The sequence below is a fragment of the Camelus bactrianus genome, chromosome 19, assembly GCF_048773025.1.
Source record: "Camelus bactrianus isolate YW-2024 breed Bactrian camel chromosome 19, ASM4877302v1, whole genome shotgun sequence".
Classification (NCBI taxonomy): domain Eukaryota; kingdom Metazoa; phylum Chordata; class Mammalia; order Artiodactyla; family Camelidae; genus Camelus; species Camelus bactrianus.
In genome coordinates this window covers 35508965-35533025 of record NC_133557.1, presented here as the reverse complement: position 1 = coordinate 35533025, position 24061 = coordinate 35508965, and the positions used below count along the sequence as shown (strand labels likewise).

At 50.6% G+C, this 24061-nt stretch overlaps 1 protein-coding gene and 1 long non-coding RNA gene across 4 annotated transcripts in view; one reads left to right on the top strand and one right to left on the bottom strand.

Moving 5' to 3' along the window:
• The window catches only part of KIZ (kizuna centrosomal protein), a 90844-nt gene that overhangs the window by 61999 nt on the left and 4784 nt on the right, over nt 1–24061 (top strand). For all 3 annotated transcript variants that reach the window (XM_074347796.1, XM_074347795.1, XM_074347797.1), the window contains 4 exons: nt 5516–5681; nt 6513–6578; nt 16572–16676; nt 19227–19323. In XM_074347796.1, the coding sequence (XP_074203897.1) occupies nt 5516–5681; nt 6513–6578; nt 16572–16676; nt 19227–19323 (434 nt within the window). The remainder of the gene's footprint in view (nt 1–5515; nt 5682–6512; nt 6579–16571; nt 16677–19226; nt 19324–24061) is intronic.
• Nucleotides 23186–24061, bottom strand: part of LOC141574094 (uncharacterized) — a 46783-nt gene continuing 45907 nt past the window's right edge. Inside the window, exon 3 of the long non-coding RNA XR_012500761.1 lies at nt 23186–23864. This is a non-coding gene — a long non-coding RNA (uncharacterized LOC141574094). The remainder of the gene's footprint in view (nt 23865–24061) is intronic.

Genomic DNA, 24061 nt, shown 5'->3' with positions numbered 1-24061 from the left:
AGAAAAAAGATGGTGTTTTTGTTAGAAAACTTATTCTAAGTTCCAGACAACCAATTCACTCATAATTTTTCCAGTAATAGCTCTGTTACTAATGGGAAGGGACTGCCCAATTAATAAATTAAGCATCAAATGATATTCTGCCTCCCCTAGTGGGTTTTTTGTTCCTTTTTAAATCATCATCTTAGTGACAACCATAAAAATTACCAGTAAATGAGTGACAAAATCCATCCTTAAAAGTAGAAGTAAGCAGGTGGTTTCTCAGATTGTTGGGCTGTAGCTGAAGAAACGCACAGCCCTGAAGAGCAGCGCTCCCGGCGTGCTGTGGGCAGGATGGGGCTGGCAGACACGAACACAGAATGGTGCTGCCGGCTCAGGACGGCTGCGACTCAGGAGTCATCTTTCTGTGATTAGCACAGTCACATGTCTTCAAGTTGTTTCCCTCATGGAACAATATATACATTTGGTAAATAGTATGGGTTAAATATTTCTTTGTAGATAAAAATCTTAAAAGTAAGAGATTTTCAGAATTTAAGGAAGCTCTACTGGAAATCACTTGGTTGAGACTTTAATGAAGCTCAGGAGTATTTACTGTGATCTCTTGGGTAAATGGATAATTAAACAGCCGCATGTAAATGATGTTTACCTGTGGGCCCCTTGCTGTCCGCTGCAGTCAGTCCTGTCTCTTGAGTAAATACATCAATAAAGCTTCCAACACCCGGATTATGTCCCCTGGAGACCAGATAAGAACTGCAGCACCCGCCTCACCTATTAGGCCGTTACATAACTGAGCCGCCCACTTTTAAATCAGAAAAATTTATTACTTTGGGAAAAAAAAGTGAGTTGGATGCTTCATTAAAATACAAAGTATATTAATACTCCTTTTCTCCTAAGTGCTGTCTGCTTCCACCCAGGGGACCTCCTGCAGGCAAAGCGGAGCAGCCCCTCCGCCCCTCCCTAAGTGAGGGCTGCTGCTTCATTCTTACCTCCTGAGTTCCTGCTCGCTGGCTCACGTGAATGCCTCCCCGTTCCTTCAGTTGCTACACAGATGAAATCTCCTTCCTCTCTTACAATTCAGATAGCACCTAAGTGATGATGCGTGCGTTTCTCTGTGAAACTGGAAGATGACATCTGGTGCGCACAGGAGGGTCTTGAGGGAGGGTCAGGTGAACCTGCAGGAGGGGAGCCGCTGCGTGCTGTCTGCAGTGTTTCGTTCTCTTGCTCCTCTGTGTCTGCGTCAATAGCGTGGATTTATATATGGGAGGTAATTTTATTTTATTAAGTATTTTCATGTCCACTTTGTATTTGTACCACCCATTGCAGAAATCAGATGCTTCTAGAGCTAGCATGTTTCTTAAATAAAACTAACGGAAAAAAACAAACTTGGAATAGTAAGGTAAACAGAAGAAAAGAAAATTGCCTGTTATCCGACTCTTTTGAGTACAACCCTGTTGACATTGCAGTGTGTGGTGTTTAACGTTTAACATCCTGACAGTGTGTGGTGGGTGGTGCTGTTTGCGTGCGTGGCTTCCTCATCCCCACTTGTCATGGTGAACGTGCTTTCTTCCCCTCAGAGGTTCTGCATCACGCCCGACGGCTGCACGGAGACCCCTGTGTGGCTGCGCCACCGTCTCTTCCACCAGGCTCCCGGTGCTGAACACTATGAGTTGTTTTTCATTTTTCCTCTAGTTTCAGAGCACACCTGAGCAGTTCAGGTTTTACAGCCATGCCTGCTGTTTCCTGGGAGTGAGCTCCTAGACGGGGCAGTGCTAAGTCAGAGTGGGCTCTCGGGTCCTGCTCTGCGCTGCCTGCTCCCACCTGCGCGGTCGTCAGTTAACCAGGAGGAAGCAGCTTCCCCTGAGCTCTTTGTGAAGCGGGATACTGTCTACTTTTATTTATTTATTTTTTTTGGAGCACCAGATTGAGAAGTGCAAATGACAGCCAACTTTTGTTGTTCACTTGACCTTTGCATTACAGTTGAGGTCAGACTTTTCCCACCCATTTGTGAGCCATATGTAGCTCTTGTTTTATAATTTGCAGTTCATGTTCTTTGCTCATTTTTCTATTAGGTTAGTAGTATTTTTTTTCTTATTGACTTTTGGGAACTATTTTAATATAAATTTGTACAATTTGCTACAATTTTAAACAGTTTGATTTTCACCTTTTATTTTTCTTAATGGTGTTTGGATACAAACTCTTTTCCATTAATGTCTTCATCCATCTATTTATGCATTTGAATATCACAATTTATAAGTTTATGGATGTAAATTAAGAGTCAGCCTAAAAAAAGAGTCAGCCTAGATGACTCCTAGGGTTCTAGATCTAGAACTTTGAGAAAACGCTAGTGGAATTGAGCCAGTTAATTCTAGGTGTCCCACTAAGTGTAATTCACAAGATGATTATTTTGCACAAGATCTGAAACATGGAGTTGTCAGCATCAGTCATCCTGCAGGCAGTGTGCGCCTTGGCATGAATTTCTAGCACTTTCTCCTGGCTCCTGGGAGGTAGGAGAGTGAGGGACTAGTTTGTCGGCATTGACTTTGGCTGCAGACCTTGGAGAACAGTCTCCAGTCGCCCCTGCCCCGGGCGCCAAATGTATGAGATGAGCGAGAGCCTTTGTCAGCTAACAGGTGAGCTGACACTGCACACAGTCCATTCGTGAGCACCACCAGGAGGCCATCTTTGGTGGCATTTTTCAGAGAGAGCGCCCTCCTTTGCGGAGCCCCGGGCCCAGCGGGGGCATGGGGTGGGCGCGGCGCCTGCTTGCTCTTCTCTGGGCTTTGGTTCCTGGGCAGGGTGGGTCTGGGTTCCTGTTTTCAGTGTCACACTGCAGGCCCCTTCAGACTGGGGCCTTCCTGCCAAGGGGCCTTTCCAGAGGGCTGCAAACAGCACATCTTGAGAATGCCTCGCAGGTGTTTTCCTGACTCTGCACGTGTTGTTTTCTGCTGGACTTTTGAGTGGACCTTCTGACCATTCGTTGTCTGAGGCTGACTTTTGTTTCTGTCCCTGCTCATCATTATCCCCTGCTTGTCAGGTCCTCTGCAGATGACCCCCCGGGCAGATCTGCCCTCTCTCTGGGCTTCATGGTCCAGCAGAGTCAAGCCCATCATTCTCATGTCGTCGTGTGACCGTCAGAATCATGATAGATGTAAAATACTCATCTTTGAGAAATGATCTCTAGAATTATCTTAAAACATGAGTCCTTTTATAAACACTCCTATCAAAAAAATAAAGAGAAATCCTGGAGATGTGAGTGTTAAGATGAATAGGATAAGATGTATGAAATACATGAAAACCTGCAGTGTCCCCAATACTCATGTCACCGTGGTTACTGTGGTTGAAAAAAAAAAAGGCTCTGTGTAGAGCTGTGGGCTGGTATTCTCACCCAGCTTACAGGGGCTTGTTAGAAAGATGTTTGCAGGGCTATTATAGCAAGTCAGTTTGGTTCTTCAGAAGCCCAGTTGGAACCCAACTAAAGCAAAAGAAGCTCTTATATTAAGGGGATGTGTGAATCATTGAGGGACTGGTGAGAAGCCATGCGAGTTACTGACAGTCTAGAACATTCTCCGTGTCTGTAGGTTCTACAGTAGAAAGAGCAGAACCCTTCAACAGGCCTTTACAGCTTTATTCTTAAAATGTGTAAGACAGTGGCTGTTACGAAGTCATGCCAAGTAATTATTAGTTACAGTTAGTGCGTAAGTTCTTTTTGTTCATATTCTAAAATGTTTTTTATGTATCCAGGATTATTGGGTACACGGAATAGGAGCTTAACTCTCTATGGGAACAGACAAACCAGACCAGGACTGGCAGAGAGCTAGAAATGAGACCCACTAGGCTGGTCCAGAGAGCGTACTGACTTGGGAGGTGGCAGGTCCTATCTTCTGGACAGATGCTGGTAGCAGGTGTGGTGCAGTGGTCCGTGTGGGTCCATGCTGCTGGGGTTGGGGCACTTGGCAGCCAGTGATGGGGACCAGCCCTGGCCTGAGCTTCCAGGGAAAGGCTGTACCCTGAACCTCTGTCTGCAGAAACAGGGACTCTGTACAGGTCATTCTACAGAGTTGTTAACAATGAGAGTAAAACCCGAGGCCATCTTTATACAAACGGAGGAAAAGCTCCTGGTTACAGAAACTGGACAGACAGGAAGACTAACCTGATGCCAGGTTCTTTGGTCAAGGAGGCTAGGACTCCTTCTTAAGTCGCCTACAGTCAGCCTCCAGCCCCCAGGATAGGCCAGGAGTCCCAGAGGCCAGCTGGTCCTAAAGAGGGCTGGAGGCAGGAGCCTTGCAGGGATGTCGAGGCCGATGGTGGTGGCCTCGGAGTATGTTCAGAGCCGGACTCACAGGCTAGATCCCCCTTGTCTGCCTCAGGGACTTCCCCTGACTTCTTTCTTCACAGCCTCCTCCTTGGTTTGCTAGGTGGTTTCATTGTTACTGTTTCGCCCTGGACTGGAGGTGACCTGTGGGGCCTTGTCCAGCTCCTCACCTCACCTTGACCTGCAGGGTCTCGTGTCCACTCCCCACAGGCTGGGCTGGGCCCTGGCCTGTGTTTGCTGCTGTAGTCTGCTCCATGGAAGGGGTCACACTGCCACAGAGGTTTCCCCTCACAGCCCTGGGCAGACTTCCTCGTGCCAGCAGGAAGAGAGAGACATGTGTGCTCTGGCAGCCAGACGATGTCACCACTGGTCGTTCACCTCTGGTTCCCAGTGTGTGTCTACTTCCTGGGAAGAGTGCTGGCCTGAAGTTAACCAACACAGGTATTACTAACCTGTCCTGTTAGTGGCCCCTTTTTCTCCTCCTCTCAGGTGGGCTGTGGTACATCTGTGCCCAGCTCCCTGCACAGGACATGTGGGGCGATGTGGGTGAGACAGCTTGGTGCCCTCAGGAAGCAGACAGGCAGCTCAGGGCAGCTGAGTCCCCGAGCTGCCCCAGACTGAGAGGCAAAGTGCAGCGTGCCTTTGTCCTGACTGAAGGCTGTGACCTCCAGCAAGGCTTGTTCTCTCTTCACTATGGTGTATCCTCCTCAGCCCCAGCCCCGACATTTCTCCACAGTCTGCCCGTTGGGAGGAAGTTCAGGGGTTGTTTCTAGAATGGTGACACCACAGGGCCATGTTTTTCCAGATCTCCTTCTCAGTCCAAACCAACTGTCTTGGATGCCTGAAAAACAGGATTCATGTGAGAAAAGAGTAAATCTTGGATAAAGCAGCCCAGATTAGCAGAGGTGGGCACGTCTCAGATACGTACCCCCAAGTAGAAAAACACTGCGTTACATAAGCTTCAGTCTTCAAAAAATGTATTCTTGTGAATGTAAGTTGTTGAGAAGAATTAAATTACGCTGGAAAATAATCAGATGTTCTTTTATCTTGAAGGCGTTTTAATTTCAGTTAAATGTCAGGAGGCAATTCATTCCTCAGTAAAGCTTGACCTAAAATATTCATATTTGGAGCCTGGGTCTTTGAGACCAAGGGGAACGTGGCTCCTGTGTGTTTTTATGTCTTGGTGCTTTCTTTGACACCTGGCAGGCGGCAGCGTCACTGGGAGGGGCCCTCTCAGAGGAGCAGGACGGCAGGTCGACTGTTGGCAGCAGTGAGTCATCACGCGGGTCGCCGTCCACCAGGAGTGACAGGAGTGGAACAAAGGACGCAAAACCCGCTCTGTGGCTCAGCAGCGTTCCTACCAGGGGACAAGGTAGCTGTCATTAAGGGTCCATCCAGCAAAAATGTGTTCAGAGTCAGCGTGACACCCCGTTTCCTGATGTGTGCCCATCAGACAGCGCTGCCTAAGGAGTGCCTCCAATTCCGGATGCAGACCCCGCTACCCATTTAGACCCCCTTCCCAAAATCGATGCTTTCAGCCAGTCTCATGGGAATGGGTAACCTGATTGCAGGTCTGCAGTTCTGCTGGTTGCCAATGAGGCATGAAACCTTAACAAAACCAACAATCGACAGTGGATACTTCTGATCATCCCACAGAGAGGAAGATGATTCCACTAAAATGATTCCATAAAGCCCTGTGAAGTTTTTGATAATAGAATTTACTCATAATTAGCAAACAACCTTTTTAATTATAATAGAACTTTATAAAAGTCTACACATGATTAAGACTCAATGAATTTATGACCCCCAAAATGTAATACCCAGTTTTTAGTATCTAGAAATTGTGATTATCGTAGTATTGCTGTTAAGACATGCCCTAAACTGCTAGGGTGGTGTTTCCAAGACCCCGAGGAGCTGCTTAGGGCGTTCAGAACTTGATCGTGTGCACAGGCTCACTTGGGTTGAGCCCCACCCAGATTCGATGGATGTCAGGCTTAATTATTTTGCGTGAAAGCAGTATGGAGATGCCTTAGCTTTTGAATAGGTTTTCTTTTAGGAGTAGTCTGTTTCGGACCAGAAATAAACTAACCCCAAAGAGGAGGTGGGGAGGCAATGAAAATCAAAGGAATGCAGCTAAAAAAACCAAAGGCCTGTTTCAGCAACATAACCCTGAAATGTGTTTTATCATGTGTTTGGTTTTTAGACATTTCAAGTATCTGTGGAGACGAGAGCGAGGAGGAGAGTGTGGCAGCGGGGGTGCCGGTCACAGGTAACGTCGTGGCTGAGGGCCTCAGAAGCGGAGTCAGCCTTCTTAGTCACCTGAACGTCTGGTTCGTGGTTGTGGACTCCGCTAAGAGCCAGCGCGTCCAACCGCCACGTGCTGGAGCTTCCGCGAGCGCTCGGGAAGGGGGAGGGTGACCGTGTCTGCTGAGCTCTTCACAGTCATGCTACACGTTTACGCACGTGAGCGCCCCCAGCACGAGCCTCCCAGCACCTGCTTCAGGCTCTGCAGGGCACCCCGTCACTCTGGGGCAAACGACAGATGCTTCTGATTTTTCTTTTCCTTTCCTGTGATAATTGGATATGTATTGTCATAATAAGAGCAGGGAAAAGTGCCAGACAGGACGCTTGCTGGGGCCCCAGCTACAAAGCCCATCTGAACATTTAAACATTTTAGTGATGAGGTTTCCTCAAGACCTATTAAGATTTCTGCACATGTGTTAGGCTTGGTTAGATGAGATCAGAACGTCCTCGCTTGTCTGAGTTTTAGAGCAGCCGCAGCGGCAGTTAGTATTCTGAGCAGACTTCTGTTTGGCGCACGTTGAAATTTACTAGTGCCTTATTTTGTAAAGTGGTGCGCTACTTCGTTATAAATTCAGAGGTCTGACTTTAAATATTTATACGAGTAGATAGACCGGGGCACGGGGCACTGAGGCATGTGTCTGCATGTGTGGTAGTTTTGCGGTTTATAAGCAGAAAGAATGGCTTTCTTGTACGGCAGTACAATTCATGGCCTGGTGATTAATTTTTAAATCCATGTTTCTGTGATGAACTCTTTTTTTGAAAAAGGAGTTTATAGTAGAGCAATTATTGTGTATATTCTGCATCACATAGTATTTCACCCTAAAATTCAGAGGTTTTCTTTTCTTTTAAACATTTTCCCAGTGATATGTTTATTGCATTGTTATTCCTCATTATGAGAAAACTCAGAGAGTCCCCCGTTGGGTTTTATTAATAGAATTAACCCAAGGAGCCTTTGACACTTTTCTTTTGCATTTACCTTTGCGAGCGGGAGCAGCTGACGACCTGCTGGGATCAGAAGGGCTTGTTGGGGAGAATGAGTTGCCTGTTCTGCCTCATCTGTTCAGTGTCCTTTCCAGTCGCCCTTCGCTGCGAGTCAGGGACTGTCCCCAGAATTAACTCAGATGCGGTTTACCCATGGGATTTAAAAAACTGAGGTATAATTGACTTAGTTGTCTCAGTGTCTGGTGGACACCATACTGACTGTCTGCACTGCAAGACGGTCAGTTCAGCACAGTCGGCCTAGGGAACGCCTGTCACCACTCAGGAACAGTTTTGTCTCTTTGGAATGAGAACTTGTAAGGTTTACTCTCAGCAGCTCTCCAGTGTGCGGTACAGTATTGCCAACCATAGTCACCACACTGCACGAGACACCGTCAGGACGTCCCGCTTTTGTAACTGGAAGTGTGTGCCGTTGACCCCATCACCCGTGTCCCTTCCCCCTCGCCCCTGGTACCCCCAGTCTGTCCTCTGTATCTGTCTCAGAATTTCTTTATAAGAGAGGAGATAGTTAAGTAGCAGGGTTTCAGATCTCTCTCCTCCTCGTGTGGGAAGAGGTGCGATGTGCCTGGAAGTCGTAAGGGCTGTGTGCCGTGAAGATTTTTAGAGAAAGTGTAATCCTAGTGTCCTGCCATTGACCCATCAGTAAAAAAATGCTTCGTGCCTGCTGTGCACCAGAGGACTAGACACAGATAACCTGGGAGACATGCAGAGAACTTCCTGAGCTGGAGAGCCTCGGGTCCCGCCCCACGGCCACGACCCCCGGGGTTGGTGTTGGGGGCTCGGGTGCCCAACCGCCCGACACCGTGGCTGTCTGTGGTCACAGCTGCTTTGATCTCTAGTTCTTGACCTTGGTCTCGTCATTAAATGTGTGTGTCTTTTGCCATCATTATTTGGAGATTTGGCCTCTGGTAACGTAAGGCACGCATAGAGTTTGACTTAAAGTAGAGTCTGGCTCCCCCTTCATGACGGTTCTTTTGAGGCTTTCCTTTGTGTGGGGGCTGCAGTCCTTCTAGAATATTCCAAAGAAAGGAACATTCCAGAGGCTGCTTTGGGGAAACCACTGTCCTCACGAGAGGGAAGAGTGGTTCACAGAACGTTAGCCCTGCTGGCTGTTCACAGGAAGGGTTTCATTTTCACATAGAAGAAAGTTATCTGAAACGAGTTCACGCTTGTAAACGGTTCATTGACAAGAGTCTTCTGAAAGTCTCCAGTGTGCACTGTGCAGAGGTCAGAGGTCCTGGGGGTCTGACCCCAGCGTGCTGTGGGGGCACGCAGAGATGGTGGCTCTGCCCAGCAAGGCCCCCGGAGAGCTTTCAGGCCGGTCTAGCTGCACGTCCCCCAGGTGAGAGGTTCTCTGCCACCTGCTTGAACCACGGCAGGGAGCGGCTCTCCCAGGGCGCGAGGGGGGCTCTTGTTTCTGGCAGCTCTGATGCTGCTTCTTATCTCAGTGCCTGTGGCTCTCATTCCCCAACAGTGAAGGGACCAGACGAGCCAGTGCTCTCGGTCGTCTCGCTTCTTGCCTGCTGCTCCCCCCAGCGTAGGTCTTCTGGGCACAGGGCTCATCCTGAAAGAGTTTGCTGTCACTCTGAGGCGTCAGCCTTGTTAATCACCAGCATGAGACACTGGCTCCTCTCTGTGCCGACATTTACAAGACACGCACGCACACACACACACACACAGTAAGCGTGGCCACAGCCCAGGATCTGTTAACACAATCCACACAGTCTAGCCCTTTCATTAGTCTAGTTGTCCACACTGAAGAATCCAGGTAGAATATCAGTAATGTGATTAGCTGTGACTGTGTGGTTTTCTGTACATGATAAATAGAACATAAATTGCATATATATTTCACTTTTTACTTGGGCAGAGTCCTGAGAGTACCAGGGACAGCCAAAGCCTGGGTCCCTTCCCCACCAAGCCTCCATCATCTCTAACCTTCACAGCAGCCCTGCAGGTGAACAGACCGTTCTGCAGACAGGCCAGGGTTCAGAGCCCTACTCAGGGCCATAGAGTCGGTGTGTCAGATCCTGAGTCACACTCAAACTTCAGGGTTTAAACCTTCAGCCCCTTCCATCCCGCCACCCTGCCTCTTTGGTTTTACCAGAGAGGTGCCTGTATCAGGGTGTCTGGACCAGCTAAACGTCAGTATGTGTCTTAACAAAAGGTGAGGTTTGCAAGGATGGTTTTGAGAGCAATGATGAACAAAGCCTAGAGGGGTGGGAGCTGGCAAAGACCTCCAAGTGCAGACCATCCCGGTGGCCCTGGTTGGGAGGGGTGAACCTGAGGACATGAGGCCTGGGACACACGCAGGGAGCAGTGGGTCAGGTGCGTTTCCCTGGAGCACTTGGGCCAGGATGGAAGAGAGAAAGTCTCCCTCTGAACTGCTTATACCCCCAAAGTGAAATTTCCCACATTGGCAATTTTATTTGTTTTTGTACTAAACTTACCTTTGAGTAAATTCAAGGAGTTTTAGTTTGAGCAAATGATGCAGCTTGTGCTAAATGTCATAAAAGCCCAGCCTCCAACATGGTGTCTAGCACACAGTGGGCACGCAGTTTGTCGGGCGAATGAATAAAAACGAGAGTATTAAGGAGTTTCCTTGATCACTTGTTGATTCAGGCCAGAATACTCTCAGTCACTCAGTCCACCGACACTTTTCCCACCCCACGTGCCCATCCTGGCAAAACGCATCTCCTTAAGCTCCATGTGAAAAGGGCTCTCAGCTTTTATCTGGAGAGGATTAAGCCTCTAAGAATGTCCATTCAGCCTCTCATTCTTTTGACACCAGTTCTCTTGGTCAAGCTGTGTTGAAAGTGGCTGCCTGACTGCCATTTCTCACTGATACTCTTTGGCAAGCCGAAGGATTCAAGGTCATACGAGGTACGTCCACTTAGAAGCTTTGCGGGAGGTCAGCAGAGACGTGAAGGGTGCCACTTGAGGTTCTGGGCAGTGCTTCCCCAAACGTTATTGCTTGAGTTTTACATCAGACTGGGGAAAGGCTGGAAATAGACGATGGCCACATTGTCATTGGTGACTTGATTTATCCTGGGAGAGAAAACTGGGGTAACAGCTTTGGACGGCTGGAGTCCAGGGGCATAGCACTTCCCTGCTGAGCCATCACCGAGAAGCCGCGTCACCTGCTCTTTCCCAGAAGTGCGTAGTCAGTCAAGTCAGGGTGTCTGGGCTGTGCCTGGGGCAGGGAGCCCCCAACTCAGGCAAGGCCCCAGGAACCACTGTCTGCTGCTGGATTGTCCCTGGCCCTGCCTGTGTGGCCCCATTCCTGTGACGGGTTGGGCTAGTGGGGCTTCACCCTTGGGGCCTGCTGCTCACATAGCCAAGAACTCGTTGCTCAGGACGTGGCAGGCTGGTGCTGCTCTGTGCCATGGTCATGGAGGAATGGGAAACCCCTTTCTGCAGAGCGCTTGACTGGGTGCATTCAGGCAAGTGAACTCAAGGCGCCTGTGAAACTCTCCCGTGGCCGCACAGCAGAACCCTGTGCCCCAGCCACACCCCCGACCAGTTCCCGCGAGCCCCTAGGGGCCGAGACCAGGCAGCAGGCTTTCGTAACAGGTGACTGCCTGGGTTTGAGAACGTGAAGCTGGGGTCTCAGAGCTGGAAGGGCCCTTGTAGGTCACGTAGTGAGACACCCTCACTTGATGCAGGAGACTCAGGTGGAGAGAGGAGAGGCTGGGCTTTAGCTGTGTCACCACCACCAGGGACGGGGGGGTGCACTCTGCCCAGGGTCGCCGTGACAGCCTGCACTCGCTCGGCTCCAGGGGCCCAAGCCTGAAATCAGGGTCAGCAGGCCCTGCGAGGCTCCCGGGAGGCCTGGCCTGCTCCCGCCCCTGGTGGCTCCTGGTTTGTGGCTCCAGGACCAGGTGACTCCACTCTCTGCCCCAGTCATCACATTGCCTCCTTTTCTGTGTCCCTATGTCCTCATCCTGGCAGGACCCCAGTCACTGGATTTAGGGCCCACCATAAATGCAGGCTGGTTTCATCTTGAGATCCTTAGCTGATGCATTTGCTGGGATCCTGTTTACAAATAAGATCACATTCTGAGGTTCTCAGTAGACATGACTCGGGAGGGAAGACACTGTTCAGCCCACTACAGAGTATGAGGAGAGATTTCTTCTTTTTAAATTTCTAGCTCCTGGTTCATCTTGCACAGAGATTATTCCTTGCCCTCCTAGAGGTGATGATGATGCCAATATTGTCTTTATTTCCAGTTCTTCTCATTTTATAAATCATTGAGTGCAAACTGCTAAAAATGTTGTTTTTAAGAAACTATTTAATTATAGCAGTAACATACAGCTTCCTGATCAAGATAATCAAAAGTTAACAATCCCATGACCTTGAGGGTTGAAGATCCACCTCCCGTGACTGAGCATTGGTGAGTGGCAGTGCCGTGGTTATGAATTTGCATGTGATTAGTATCAGCAAAACTGCTTCAGTTCAGTTTGGGAATGTTCATTAAAGGCCCATGGAAGCCTGGCATTTGACTTCAGGTGTGATTGTTGACTTGCCCCAGAGACACTCGGAGTGTGAGGTAGACACCTGCCCTCTGCAGCAGCAGCAGGCGGCTCACCTGAACCAGGAGCTGCTTTCCCCCTGCGCACCCGGGGCTGCGCACCAGGCCGGAGAGGTGCTGGGCGGGAGACGCGCGGCCAGGCCCGCCGTTGGAGCAGGGGTTCCCATGGGAGGTCTGGATGTGGAAGGGGACTGCCCGTGGGCCCGGCCCGTGTGTCTCACATTCACATGGATGGATGGCATTAAAAACAAAATCCTAAGTGTAGATGCATCTTCTGTGTTTCAGAATTGTGGAAGCACCCTTACCCTAAAGGTTTTGAGTAGATTACTGGACAAGTGATTTCTGTGTTTTAAGTAATAGTATCTTAAGAACTAATTTTAGAATTATATTCCACAATTTTCATTTCATTTTACAAAAGCAACTGGGTTTGCTGCATTAGCGACACATCTGGTGCAGTGTGCATGGAAAACTGACGTGCGCGTAAAGTACGTGGAGAGTAACAGCCCTGAGGGGCTCATGGACAGAAAATATTTTTTGAAGTTGAGTTGAGAATTTCTATACATTTCTTACAGGAATGGTAATTATCCTTCCTGACTCAGAAGTGCCCAGCTATTTGTCAGTTCAAGGCCGTTTTTCCAGCTGTAGCGATAGTATTGTCCGCATCTCCTTTTGTTGTTCCCTTTCTGGGCCCAACTCTTCTTTTTTTCACGAGGGATTTCCGCGAAAGCCACGGCGGACCCTCTGCCTGAGAGCCACCCCTCCGAGGCTGGTGAACCGCTTGTTCATCTGGCTCTTGTAACGGGCTGTTAAAAGCACTTGTTCATCAGATACTCTCTTTTTCTTTTTCTCTGTAGATTTAGAAGTATTTTAGCAGGTGTACATTTGCATATAAAAGGACGGCGGTAAGAAGTTGGGCTTTTTCTTTCTCTCCTCAGCATCGTCTCTCCTGCCTCCTTTTATTCAGCACGTTTTCATTTTCTGTTTCCATTTCCTAGACACCAAATGCATATCAAGAAGGGAAAAAACAGTCTCAGTGATCATTCACCACTTTGCAGGAAGGTAGATGATTGGGTTCAGCCAGCTTATGTAATGAAGGAGGGAAAAATGAATTTATCTCCTTGTGTCATCAGTCTGGAATTGATAGCAAAGGTTAGATTTACGCCCCCGGCCCCCTTGCCTTACTTTGTATTTTAAGCTGCAGTGTTTCCTACTTTGGAAGCTAAATCCTGACACAGCTCTGAGTATCGCCAAGCCCCCTGGAGCAGAGAGCCAGAGCGAGCTCTCTGGGGCACCTCGTCGACTGTCATTGTCTCCTTAGAAATCCCTGTTTTCTCTCATTGTTTGCACTACTCAGCATCATTACTAACGGGAGGAAGTATTTCTCTGGAGTTCTGAGTCACAGGCTACCAAGTGAAGCCTTGAGGGGCCGCGTGGTCCTCGAGTTGGCGGGCGTAGGGTCTTCGCACCTTGGGCCTGTGTGACCCTTGTCCCCACCCTGTCTGCAGCAGGCTGGCTGGAGCGTCTCCATGTGCTCCCGTGGCTCCCGTCTCTCCCCTAACTCCTTTCACACCTGTGGGTTGGTGGGGCTACACCGTGCGGCTTTTACCCGCTTCATTCCTCACTGTCCTTCTTTCTGGAGAAGTCTGGGCCTGCCATGCCGCAGACCTCAAGGCCGGAGCCCTGCCTCAGTGCAGCGGGCATCCTGGCTGAGGCTTCTGGGCTGTTCCAGGAGAATGTCTGAACTGTGTGAGCTCCCCTAGCAGAACGTGCACTCTTGCCCCCAGAGAGCCTGAAGCCAGGGCCGTTTGGTGCAGGCAGCTCCGTCCTGCCCCCCGTGCAGCTGCTGTAGCCTCCCTGGACGCTGTGGCCCGGCTCGGGCAGCTCTTCAGCTGAGAAGCCTAGACTGACACCTAGCCTGTACCCCGTGGCTGAAGTTTCTCTACGTGTTCTTGTGCCACTTTCAGTGAACACATGAAAAATTGCTCACTGCTGTCTACTTTCAAGGCTGCAGCTATGTTCTGTTCGGCCTGTGCAACATTTTAACTTCTTCTAAAAGCACAAATCCGGCAAACTTGGCCACTTTCCCTGCTGGCAGCCGTCGGCTGAGGCCAGAGGACAGCTGTCCCCACTGGACCGGGCACGAGGTCTCCAGCAGGCTGCAGGTCAGCCCTCCCACTGCTCCCCCAGCCGGGTCACATCTGTCTGGGCATGCGGCCCCAGAGTGCCCACACTTCCAGGCCTGCCCTGTCCGGCCTGTTCACAGAGCCTGTGTACCCGAGCCCTTCTTCCTTTGGTTCTGCACAGGCTGCAGTCTTTAACCTCTCCTGGTTATATTTTTAACCAAACTTTAATTTTGTTTTCCCTTTTTGCGTCATCTCAGTCCTTCAAGTGTTATTCTGTGCAGCTCTTCTGACCAGACGCTCTGGGCGCCGGCTGCTGGGGGTCCCTCCTGCTGCCCCGCACAATGTTAGCTCCTCCAGCTGAGCGCACTGACGCTGTTCCTCTGCAGCTCCACTCTGCCCTCGCACCTCACAGAACGGGAGGTGGGGCAGGCGACGGGCCTGGGTTTTGCCAGCCTTTACTACTTGGGTCAGGGCAGCCACATCCCAGACAAAGGCGCCAGGGCCCTGCTTGGAGAGGGGCCCCAGGAGGTTCAAGGACTGAGTGCCGGTGCGGAGCCGCGGTTGGGAAGGGCGTCAGAGCGGGCGGGCGGGGGGAGCTTTCTCCCTCCAAACTCCTGTACCATTGAAAGCAGACTCGGCAGCATTGATGGGCAGCCCGTGAAAGGGTCCACATCCTTCAAGAAGGAACCAGCATGGAAGGCGTGCGGGGCCTGCCCTGTGGGCACCTGGCCCCTGTGCTGGCTAGCTCCCTCCCAGTCTTCCATCCGGGGCTCAGACCAGTAACGAGACAGTCTTATATTTGGGCGGCATACGGACTCCCCCTGTCTGAAATCACCTCACAACCACTAGCCTGATAGTTTTCACAAAAATCCTCTCCTGAAAATAAATAGCACGTGTTTCCCTGGTTTCTGAGAAGCTGAGGGCTGGCTCCCTGGAGTCAGATGATTTACCTGAGGCAGTGGACAGAGGCCACCCCAGCTCCGGCCACCAGGAGACTTGGTTTGTCAAGGAGCTGCTTTTTTTTTTTTCTTTCTTTCTTTTTAAAAAAGTTCTTTCTATCTTTGCTACCTTTTCCTTGACCAAACAAATTTAACTGAATGTGGAAGTGGCAGAATGTCACTAAGGCCTGGCCTTGTGTCCTGAGAGCTAAAACACTGTTCGGTTGATCTCCAGAAAATAAAAACAAAACGGCATTTTTACCTCTTGAACGGTGCTCCTTTACCTTTTCAGAATTCAGACACTCCATCTTTGATTTTTATTAATACCTTCTCCGTGCTCCCAGAATCACGTGACGAGGAGTCTGAGGTGGCAGCTGGGGAGTGGCGGGACGCCGCCCCGCTGAGCCGTGCGGGGCCGTGGGGCAGACCCGCGGCCAGAGACACCGCCTGTCCTGGGCCGGCCCCCGGTAGGCGCACGGAGAAGGCACTCAGGGCAGCGCTTCCCCTTCTGCACAGGCTGCCTCTGGTGTTTTCTAAACTACATTTTTCAAAATGCTAATTCCAGGGTACACTGATTTCACAATCCAGCAACGTTAAAAAAAAAGGTTGCCTTAGGGTTTAGTATATTCAGAGGTAAAGAGGACCTGTTGTGTACATATTTTAATTACATAGCATTTCCTACTCCAAAATGCAATGCTCACTTTAGATACTTATTTTTGTCTTGATCTTTCTCAGAAGGGCAGGGTAAGTTGTATTTCCATTCTTCAGTGTGATGGTAGTTTTACTCCAGTAATTAGGGGTTTGTGGTTAAGTTCTTAAATTGAACCAGCAAAAGCAGGAGTGCAGCCGACAGCCAGCGCCCCGTGCTGACCGCAGGAGCCCTTTGTCTGTGCCCACGGATGCTGCCTCGCTGGGTGTGTCTCTGCTGAAACTCTGACTCTCTGCCCTCCGTTCCACTCAGGCATCCTTGGGACTCGGGCAGTGGGGAAGCTTGCGTCACCCGGGGCTGTCACGGGACTTTTATTTCCTGCTTTTCCCAGCAGTCTTTCCTATTCTGAGAGCGGGCCGAGGGGTCTGTGGGTTGTTTCTGTTGACATGCAGAGGTTTTAGGGTGGAGGTGGTCCTGCTTGTCTGTCTGGTTGACTGTGCTTTTGGGGTTGCATCCAAGAAATCCTGCCAAGTCCAGTGTCCTGAAGCTTTTCTCCTACGTTTTCAGTTTTCTCCTACGTTTTTTCCCCTAGTTTTAGGTCTTACATTTAAGTCTTGAATCCTTCCTGAGTTGATTCTTGTGGATGATGGAAGGTTGGGGTCCACCTTCATCCTGTTGCACATCGGATGCCCAGTTTTCTGTGCCTTTTTCTAATCTGTAGAGACGAAAGCCTACCAGGTGTTGAAGCTGTCTACCCTTCAGGACGGCGCACGCCAAACTGAAGACAGGCTCCAGAAGGCGGAGGCCTCTGTGCCGCCACTGCCAGGTAAGCAGGCAGACGGGCCAGTGTCTGGGACGCCAGGCTGTGGCCAGGGCTGCGTTGTCAGGGAAGGGTGCTCCCTCTGGGAAGGTTTCTGGGCTTTGCTCTGTAACAGGCTGTCATGGGGTCACTTTTCCAGTCCTTGACAAACAGGAGTTCGGAAGAGGCCTCCCTCCAGGGTGTGTGCTGGCGATGGCCTCACGGGCCCTTGGACTCTGCCAGCCGTGTCCTGAGGGTGCCTTGACCCTGAGCGCCACAGGAGATACCTCCAGTTCCTTCTCTTTGCACATCTTCCAGTTTCTTAATCAGCAGTGGGGAGTGTCGTCTGGGCCTCCCCCGTCCCAGAATGCTGGGGGACTTGGCGTTCTTTAAATGGAAAGACTGTAAGTCCCAAGGAAAGCTCAGTTTTAAGCTTAAATGTAGCTCCTTCAATCTAGGATTTTTGTTTTTTAATTGTAATTTTCTTAGTTTTCTTGTATTTTATGTTACATTTTCATTATTTTTCAGAGTTTTTATTACCTTCCATTTAGTAAAAGTTACTTCAGCTCCCTTTGTAAATGGATTAATACAGAAGGAAGTACACTTTAACGACTTTCCTATTGTCATATAAACCACCGTGCTGGAATTTCACCCATCACAATGAACAGTGAATTCTTAATGTCACATAATTCCCAGTCCATATTCAGACTTCCCAGTTGCCTCCAAGATGTCTTCATCAGAGAGATTCTTTTTGAAAGGGCATATTTAGGTACAGCAGACTTCGCTGCCTGTCCTTGGCGAGCTGTTTCCTGGGCAGTATCAGTGCTACAATTAGTTGCTGCAAAATTCAGTTACTTCGGTGGCTTTGAGGGTTCAGGGAGCCTCTGCACATTCAATGCCCGGTGCAGGGCTTGCTGGAGAGAAGCCCCCGGGAGGGCTGGCCACGGCGGTGGTGGTTATTTCAACTCCTCAAGCAGGAGACCTGGTAGTTTGTTAAGGTACAAACGGGCTCTGCCCAGTGGAGGTCTGCATCGCGCTGGGAAGACGCAGCCCTTGTGAGCCCTTCCCTGTTTGCTCTCATCACCTTCTTCACATTTGAGTCACAGAATCAGTCCAGAGGGGTGTCAGAGTGTTTGTCCAACCCCCTAATTTACCAGTTTGCCTCGCTCAGAGCACTGCAGCCCGCTAGCAGGCACACGCGGTTTGCAAGGTGGCGCTGCAAACCCACTTGCTGAGACCGGCTCAGAGGGTGTGTCTTCCCTCGGCCGCGCATCAGAAACTGCAGCACTGGTAACGTGCTGACAGTCCACGTGCTGGTCTGTTAACTTACCCACGTGAAGTGATGCACACAGTGCGGGTTGTGCAGCCAGGCACCCCGAGGTTTCGGCCCCTTAGTCCTCACTCAGAGTTACACCACGTGCTTCGCAAGGTTCCAGATTCCCCGGCGCTGGGCTTAGATGTGCTTCTGATCGTGTTGGCTGTCGCTGAAGTTTGATGCAGCCCTGGAGTTTATCTGGCATTTGGTCACGCGTCCCTTTTTCATTCTCGCCCTCACCCTGATCCTTAGGACTTCTCTGAGCCCAACAGAGAAGCAGGAAGTGGGCTGGGAGGGCCACCGCAGGGCTGAACTTCTCCCAGAGTCACAGGCAGGGCTGGGTGTGCACTCTGAACCCGGAGCCCCCAGAAGCGCGCGTTCCAGCTCCTGTCTGTGCCAGACGCTGGGTCTCTGGCTCTGCGCCTGTCCCTGCGGAGAGCCACTTTGTCCTCGTGTCTGAAGAGCCCTGGTCTTCTTAAGGGGGTGCAGACCGTCCTGGGGCCCAACATGGGCACGTTGTTAAGAGAACAGCTTTGCTGCAGAGGTTGCATGCAGGCCGGTGGGGCACGGGTTAGGAGCCCAGCGGCTGCGTTTTGCCAAGATGCTCATGCGTCTCTGTCTGAGATCCTGGCTGCCCGCCCGTTGAGAATCAGCCTTGTGGCAGAAATATCCAAGGCTGAGGGCACCCAGGACACAGAGGTCAAGTGTTGCCTGCTCGCTGGGAGCACCGTGGGGACAGCCTGGGTCCCCGGCTCCAGGGAAAGGGGTGGACAGTACATCTTCCCCGCCATCCTGTCCAGGCTGGTCAGAGGTGGCCTTGGTGGTTTTCAGTGGAGACTTGTTCTCTGCAAGAGAGGAAAACAAGAGGCTTGGGCACAGGGACTTCAGGATGGGTGGGCTGTAACCATCATCTGGAGGAGTCGGTTATCTCCGAGACCCGGTCCCCAGCTCCCGGTGTCTGGGCAGCGTCGGGCAGCCAGAGCCTGGTGCCGCAGGACAGCCACGTGCCCACACGGGTCTTGGCCATTTGAGGCAGTGCCCTTTGAATGGGTTGATTTCCTGCTTTTTGTGGCTTCTGTGTAGGCCTCACAGGAAAGCCCCCTTCCTTCCCATCTCAGCCAGCGTGGCCTTCCTCAGCCTCGGACGCGCCTGGCTTTCGGCGAACAGCTCGTCCCCTGTTGACGTTTGTTTCACAAGTTCCCGGGGGGCCGTGGCTCCCCCGCCGCAGCCCCGCTCACTCTCCACGTTTGTGCTCATCACAGGTTTGAACACTGGCAGCAGGACGTTCCGGACAAAGACAGCTCGCAAAACCGCCTCAGAAGCTAGCTTTTCATCTAGCGAAGGGAGCCCTTTGTCAAGGTAAAGTCGCGCGGGCCTTTCTGAACAGCGGCCCCAAGATGAGAAATGTCACTTCTCCATGAACTACACTCTGGCTGGTGTTATGTTGTTGTGTGACTCGATGGAAGGTTACCGTTTAGGTTTTTGTTTCTCTGAAATGACAGTTGAAACTTCAGTCTACCTTTGAAAATATTTGCACCAGGGCCAAGTATTGTCTTGCAGCTGCTGTTTCCTTGGTTTAAGACTCAGTTGACACCTCAGTGAACCACAAATTAGCGTCTACAGCTGCTCCCAGTAGGGCCTCTTAGAAAGCACACAATGGAGGGTGTCGGGCAGGGCAGGGAGACGGGGCTCCAGAGAAAGGAAGTGGCCTGTTCTTTGGGAGACGCGGATATGTGCACAAGCCGTTGCTGGGCGCTTGCTTTGTGCTCCGCGCTTTTACCAAGCATTTGGGCTGGGTGGTTCTTTCCCTTTCTGATACTTTCTTGCTTATTGTCCATAAGGAACAAAATTCCTCTTTTTGCATTTGTTGAACTGTAGCAGATCTTGTAAGTTTTCGAGCCCTGATAAGGGAGTCGAGCGCTAGATTTGTCATCGGGGTGAAATGCCACGCCATGGCGTTGAGCCACATGGGGAGAATTTATGGCTGTGGAAAGCAGCAGTCGTTGGTGAAACAGCTACCTTTCTGCGTTGGGCTAAATGTCATTTAAGATAGCACAAGTCTGCATTTGTAGTAAGATTTCTCCTCAAAAGATGTCTTTAGGTGATTGTGTTACATTTGAATTAACTGCTCACCCCGATAAAATTTTAAAACAGGAACTTTACATTTCTGATGTCCAGTAAGGTAAAATTATTTGTTCAGAAATGTGTTTTTACAATGGAAAAAATTTTCAGTTTCATTTATGTTTTGAAAAACATTATTTTCAGGACCTGGAATACATTTAAATGAGATCAATTCTTTGAAATTAAGTTCTTGCTTTCAGAAACCTGGTAAGTTTGATTTTAGGGAACTACTTAATTTTGGAAGTATCTTTAAGATCTGAGTTGTCGTCTCTGTTTCTGAAGGAAGTGAGGGTGCGTTCGGGGCAGGAGGCGCTAAAGCGCTGCATTGCTCACGGCTGTGCCAGATGCAAGGTCGAGGGCTGCTGCAGGGACCTGCAGGAAACAAACTCCACAGGTAGTTTCAGGGTTTGATGTCACCGTTTGGTTTAGTAACACATCCCTTTTGTTTTTAAAGATTGTTAGAAGTGTTTGTTCCCTTTATATTTTTGAAGCACTAAAAAGCCCAGTTCTTCTTAAACCTTTTAAATATATATTCTTTGGGCAAGCTTCAGTACACTCAGCAAGCAGTCGGATCCTGTAGAACGTGTTCTCAGTCTGATCATTTCGCGTCTTGCATTTATATTTCATTATGAAATCAAACTTTTTTCCCCTTCAGTTTGAGGCGGGGGCCTTTTGTTAGTCCTGTTGTTTCTGCATGAAATTAATTTCCTGAATCACAGGTAATAACATCATCCCTTTTAAGGGAAGGGAAAAAAGGCTTTAAGCAACCCGTGGTTCTGGGTGTGCCGCGGAGCCCCGGGCGTGGGGTGTGCGGGTTCAGCGCTCTGCGTGTCGCCTCAAGGGCCTCGTGCAGGGCTCCGTGGTGGTCGCCACCCTGGGCTGTGGAGAGCCGGGCTCTGCCGCCTGCGCCTAAATTCACTGCAATTTCGTAGCGGCTTACATGCAAGGCTCCCACGTCCCGCAGTCAGTCCTCGTGCTTTATTGCTTTTACAAGTGGTCTCGAAACCCAGTACTTGAGAATAAACATGGCAGTGCGGTGCTGCCGCAGCCCTTTTACAAATTCTTCTTTGCTCTGTTTTGTCAGTGAGCTGATGAGCAACCTCAAAAAAAAAAAAAAAAAAAAAAAAAGACCCTGCTGGACCTTAAAAAAAAATGGCTTCCTCTGATGTCCTGGAGACAATAATTATGATGTGCTAGTTAAGCCCAAACTACAGCTGAGGGATTTTACTTTAAAGCAGCGGCTTGGGCGCAAAAATGCATTTATAGCTCTTTGTCTGCACCTCATTATGTGTGGGGCTGATTCATTAAGTAATTGGTTTGCAGTTGTTTACATGAGTATTAAGGCCTTCCTTTCAGCCGCCTTTGAGAGATACATTGTGCAAATGTTGCCTGCGATGAATGCAGAATGAGGGCCCGAGGGTCCGTCCTATTGGCTAAACAGTGCACTCTGTTGAAAAGCCAGAGAAAGGGATTGGTGCTGCTTTGCATAGCAATGACTTTCTTAATAAGCGTTACAGATTAATACACACCAGCTATAAAAGATGCAAAGAGATACTCTTAGCACATTTATCCCTGCTCATTTCATTGTGATGGTGGTGGGGTCCCAGTGCTTTCATATTCCCTCTGCCGGAGCCGCGGCCTCCGTGCATGAGCCGGAACAGAATCCTGTGTTTATTGTATTATAAATCATGGGCAAGTAGGCAGATCGGCAACAGTTTATTATTAAAGATTCTTTCAGTGTAAATCTTTTTCCACCATTGTCTTTGCTTCAGCAAAATCATTTTGTGGTTGAGTGGGGATGAAAGGATGTAGGAAGGAGTGAGTCCTAATAGGATGCGGCTCTCGGAGTAAAGCCCACTTGTCCCCTTTTGTTCAGGGTGCATGCCAGAGCTTCCTCCCCTGCAGACACTGCCTCCCGCACCTTCCCGGGAAGCCGCCTCACCCTCCCCATCCATTTGTTCAGCGGACAGTGTAGTTTAGCCGCCAGTTTCTGGCTTGGATCAATATGATGTTTCGCCAAAAGGAAAGGATGTGCTTGCAGCCTGACTAGGGAAGAGGTAGCAGAGGCACCCTGCCCCCTACACCCTGGGGGCCGCCGTGGGTGGCCTTCGGGGCAGCCCTGCAGCCACGGGAGCGGCCAGCGGAGGGCGCCAGGCTGCAGCCAGTGCTCGCCGTCTCTCCTCCGCGGCCCGTGTGCCATTTCCCCGGGGAAATGTGAAGATCACCAGGAACCAGCAGTCCCAAGAAATAAAAATGAGGTCTTCCAGAAAGTCCTCTAGGTTCTAATATAAAAGCCCCATCTCTGTCTCTGGCTTAGCAAATCTACATTCTCCATAAATTCTCCCAGTTTAGCAGCTTCTTAATAAGTATTCCAAACGCTTCTTGCCATAAGCCCGCCTACTTTATTTTTTCTACTCCAAGCTCGAAAGAACAGTCTCTGGTTTGATAGCTGAAGGGGAGGAGTAAAGTTCCCTGAAAATGGTACCTGCAGGGTCCCTGGCCAGCCACCAGGGGGCGCTCAGACTGTGTCAAACTGTCCTCGACCTGGCCGGCCTCGGACACTTGAAAGGGAGGGTTCAGAGGTCTGTTGGCGCACTTGTTGGGATTTTTTTTTTGAATTTTAAAATTTTTTTTTGCCTTGTATTTTTCAGACACATGTCTGTTTAGAAGAAAATTCTAGCAGAAGATGCTATGAGACATTTTAATTCTGATTGTACCTAGCAGTCAAAATCATTTAAAGTTATAGAATTCAGAGTGTAGAGCCCACATCTGGAAGGTTAGTTATTATTTTCAGGCCTCTAACAAGAGCCTCGAACCGCCAGGGCTCCCCCACTGTCCCCAGCACCACAGACCGAGTTCCCCACAGGGCCCTCGGCGTCTCGACGGACGTGGCCTCAAAGCCGTGGCAGCTTGGCGTGCGTGTGGGTGGCCTGTAGCTACTGCCTTCCTTCAGAAATGCAGGGGAAGGTCGCAGCTCAAGTGCTAGGGTGCACGCTTAGCACCCAAGAGGTCCCAGGTCCAGTGCCCTGTACCTCCTCCAAGCAGAAATCAATGAAGAAACCTGACTGCCTCCCCCTCCCCAGCTCAGAGGCAGCCCTGCGCTGCAGCCCCAGGACCCTCCGCTTGCCCGGCCGCCCGGCCTCTGCCTTGCACTCACGCAGCCTGCTGCTCAGGGGCTTTTCTCCGTCAGTGGTGCTCGGTCACCGCTGCACTTTGAGTGTGTGATCATCAGTGTCCGGTCCTGCTGTCCACGCAAGCATTCTTCTTTATAAAAGCCAGGTGCATGAGTGCCTTCGCCTCTGCGGAGTCAGGTACCCCGGCCGCAGGACCCCTGTGTCCCATCGCGCTACCCACATGAGTTGCGGGAGCCGGGGCACGTGCACACAGACATCAGCTTTGGTTCCATCCTGTCCGCGCGTGTTCTGCACCCCTGTTTTTCGGGAGCAGGAGCTGGATGAGCACCCACCAGTGTGTCTTCGGGGTGCTGGCCTGCCCTCCATCCAGTCTGCCAGTGAAGGGGTGTTTGTCTGCCTCCTGGCCCTGAGCTGGATGAGGGCGGGGGTGCCCCGGCACGTGTGGGGCCGGAATGTTACCCCCAGTTCTGCCGCCATCAGTCCTCAGCCCTCCCCGCAGCCCCCTCTGCAGTGGCAGGTATGGTTTTGGTGTCTGTCCCCAATCCGAGCATGAGAGCCCTGAGGGCCGAGGTCAAGCACGTCCTGTTTGTTGCTGCCACAGAGCACAGAGCCCGAGGCGTTGTCACCTTGTCACCTGTGTGGTATCTGCGGAGAGAAGGAGGGAGTGAACATGGAACTGCTGCCCCCTGAGGCCCTGCCCCGCTGGTGGGAGGCCTGTCAGGGGAGTTTCCCATCCGCCTGAGCGCTCCTGTCCATCAGCTCCTGGAGGAGGAGGCTTCATGCAGCCCCAGCCTCACCTGTCCTTGGCCCCCTGCAGCTGAGCCCCACCTCCTCCCAAACAG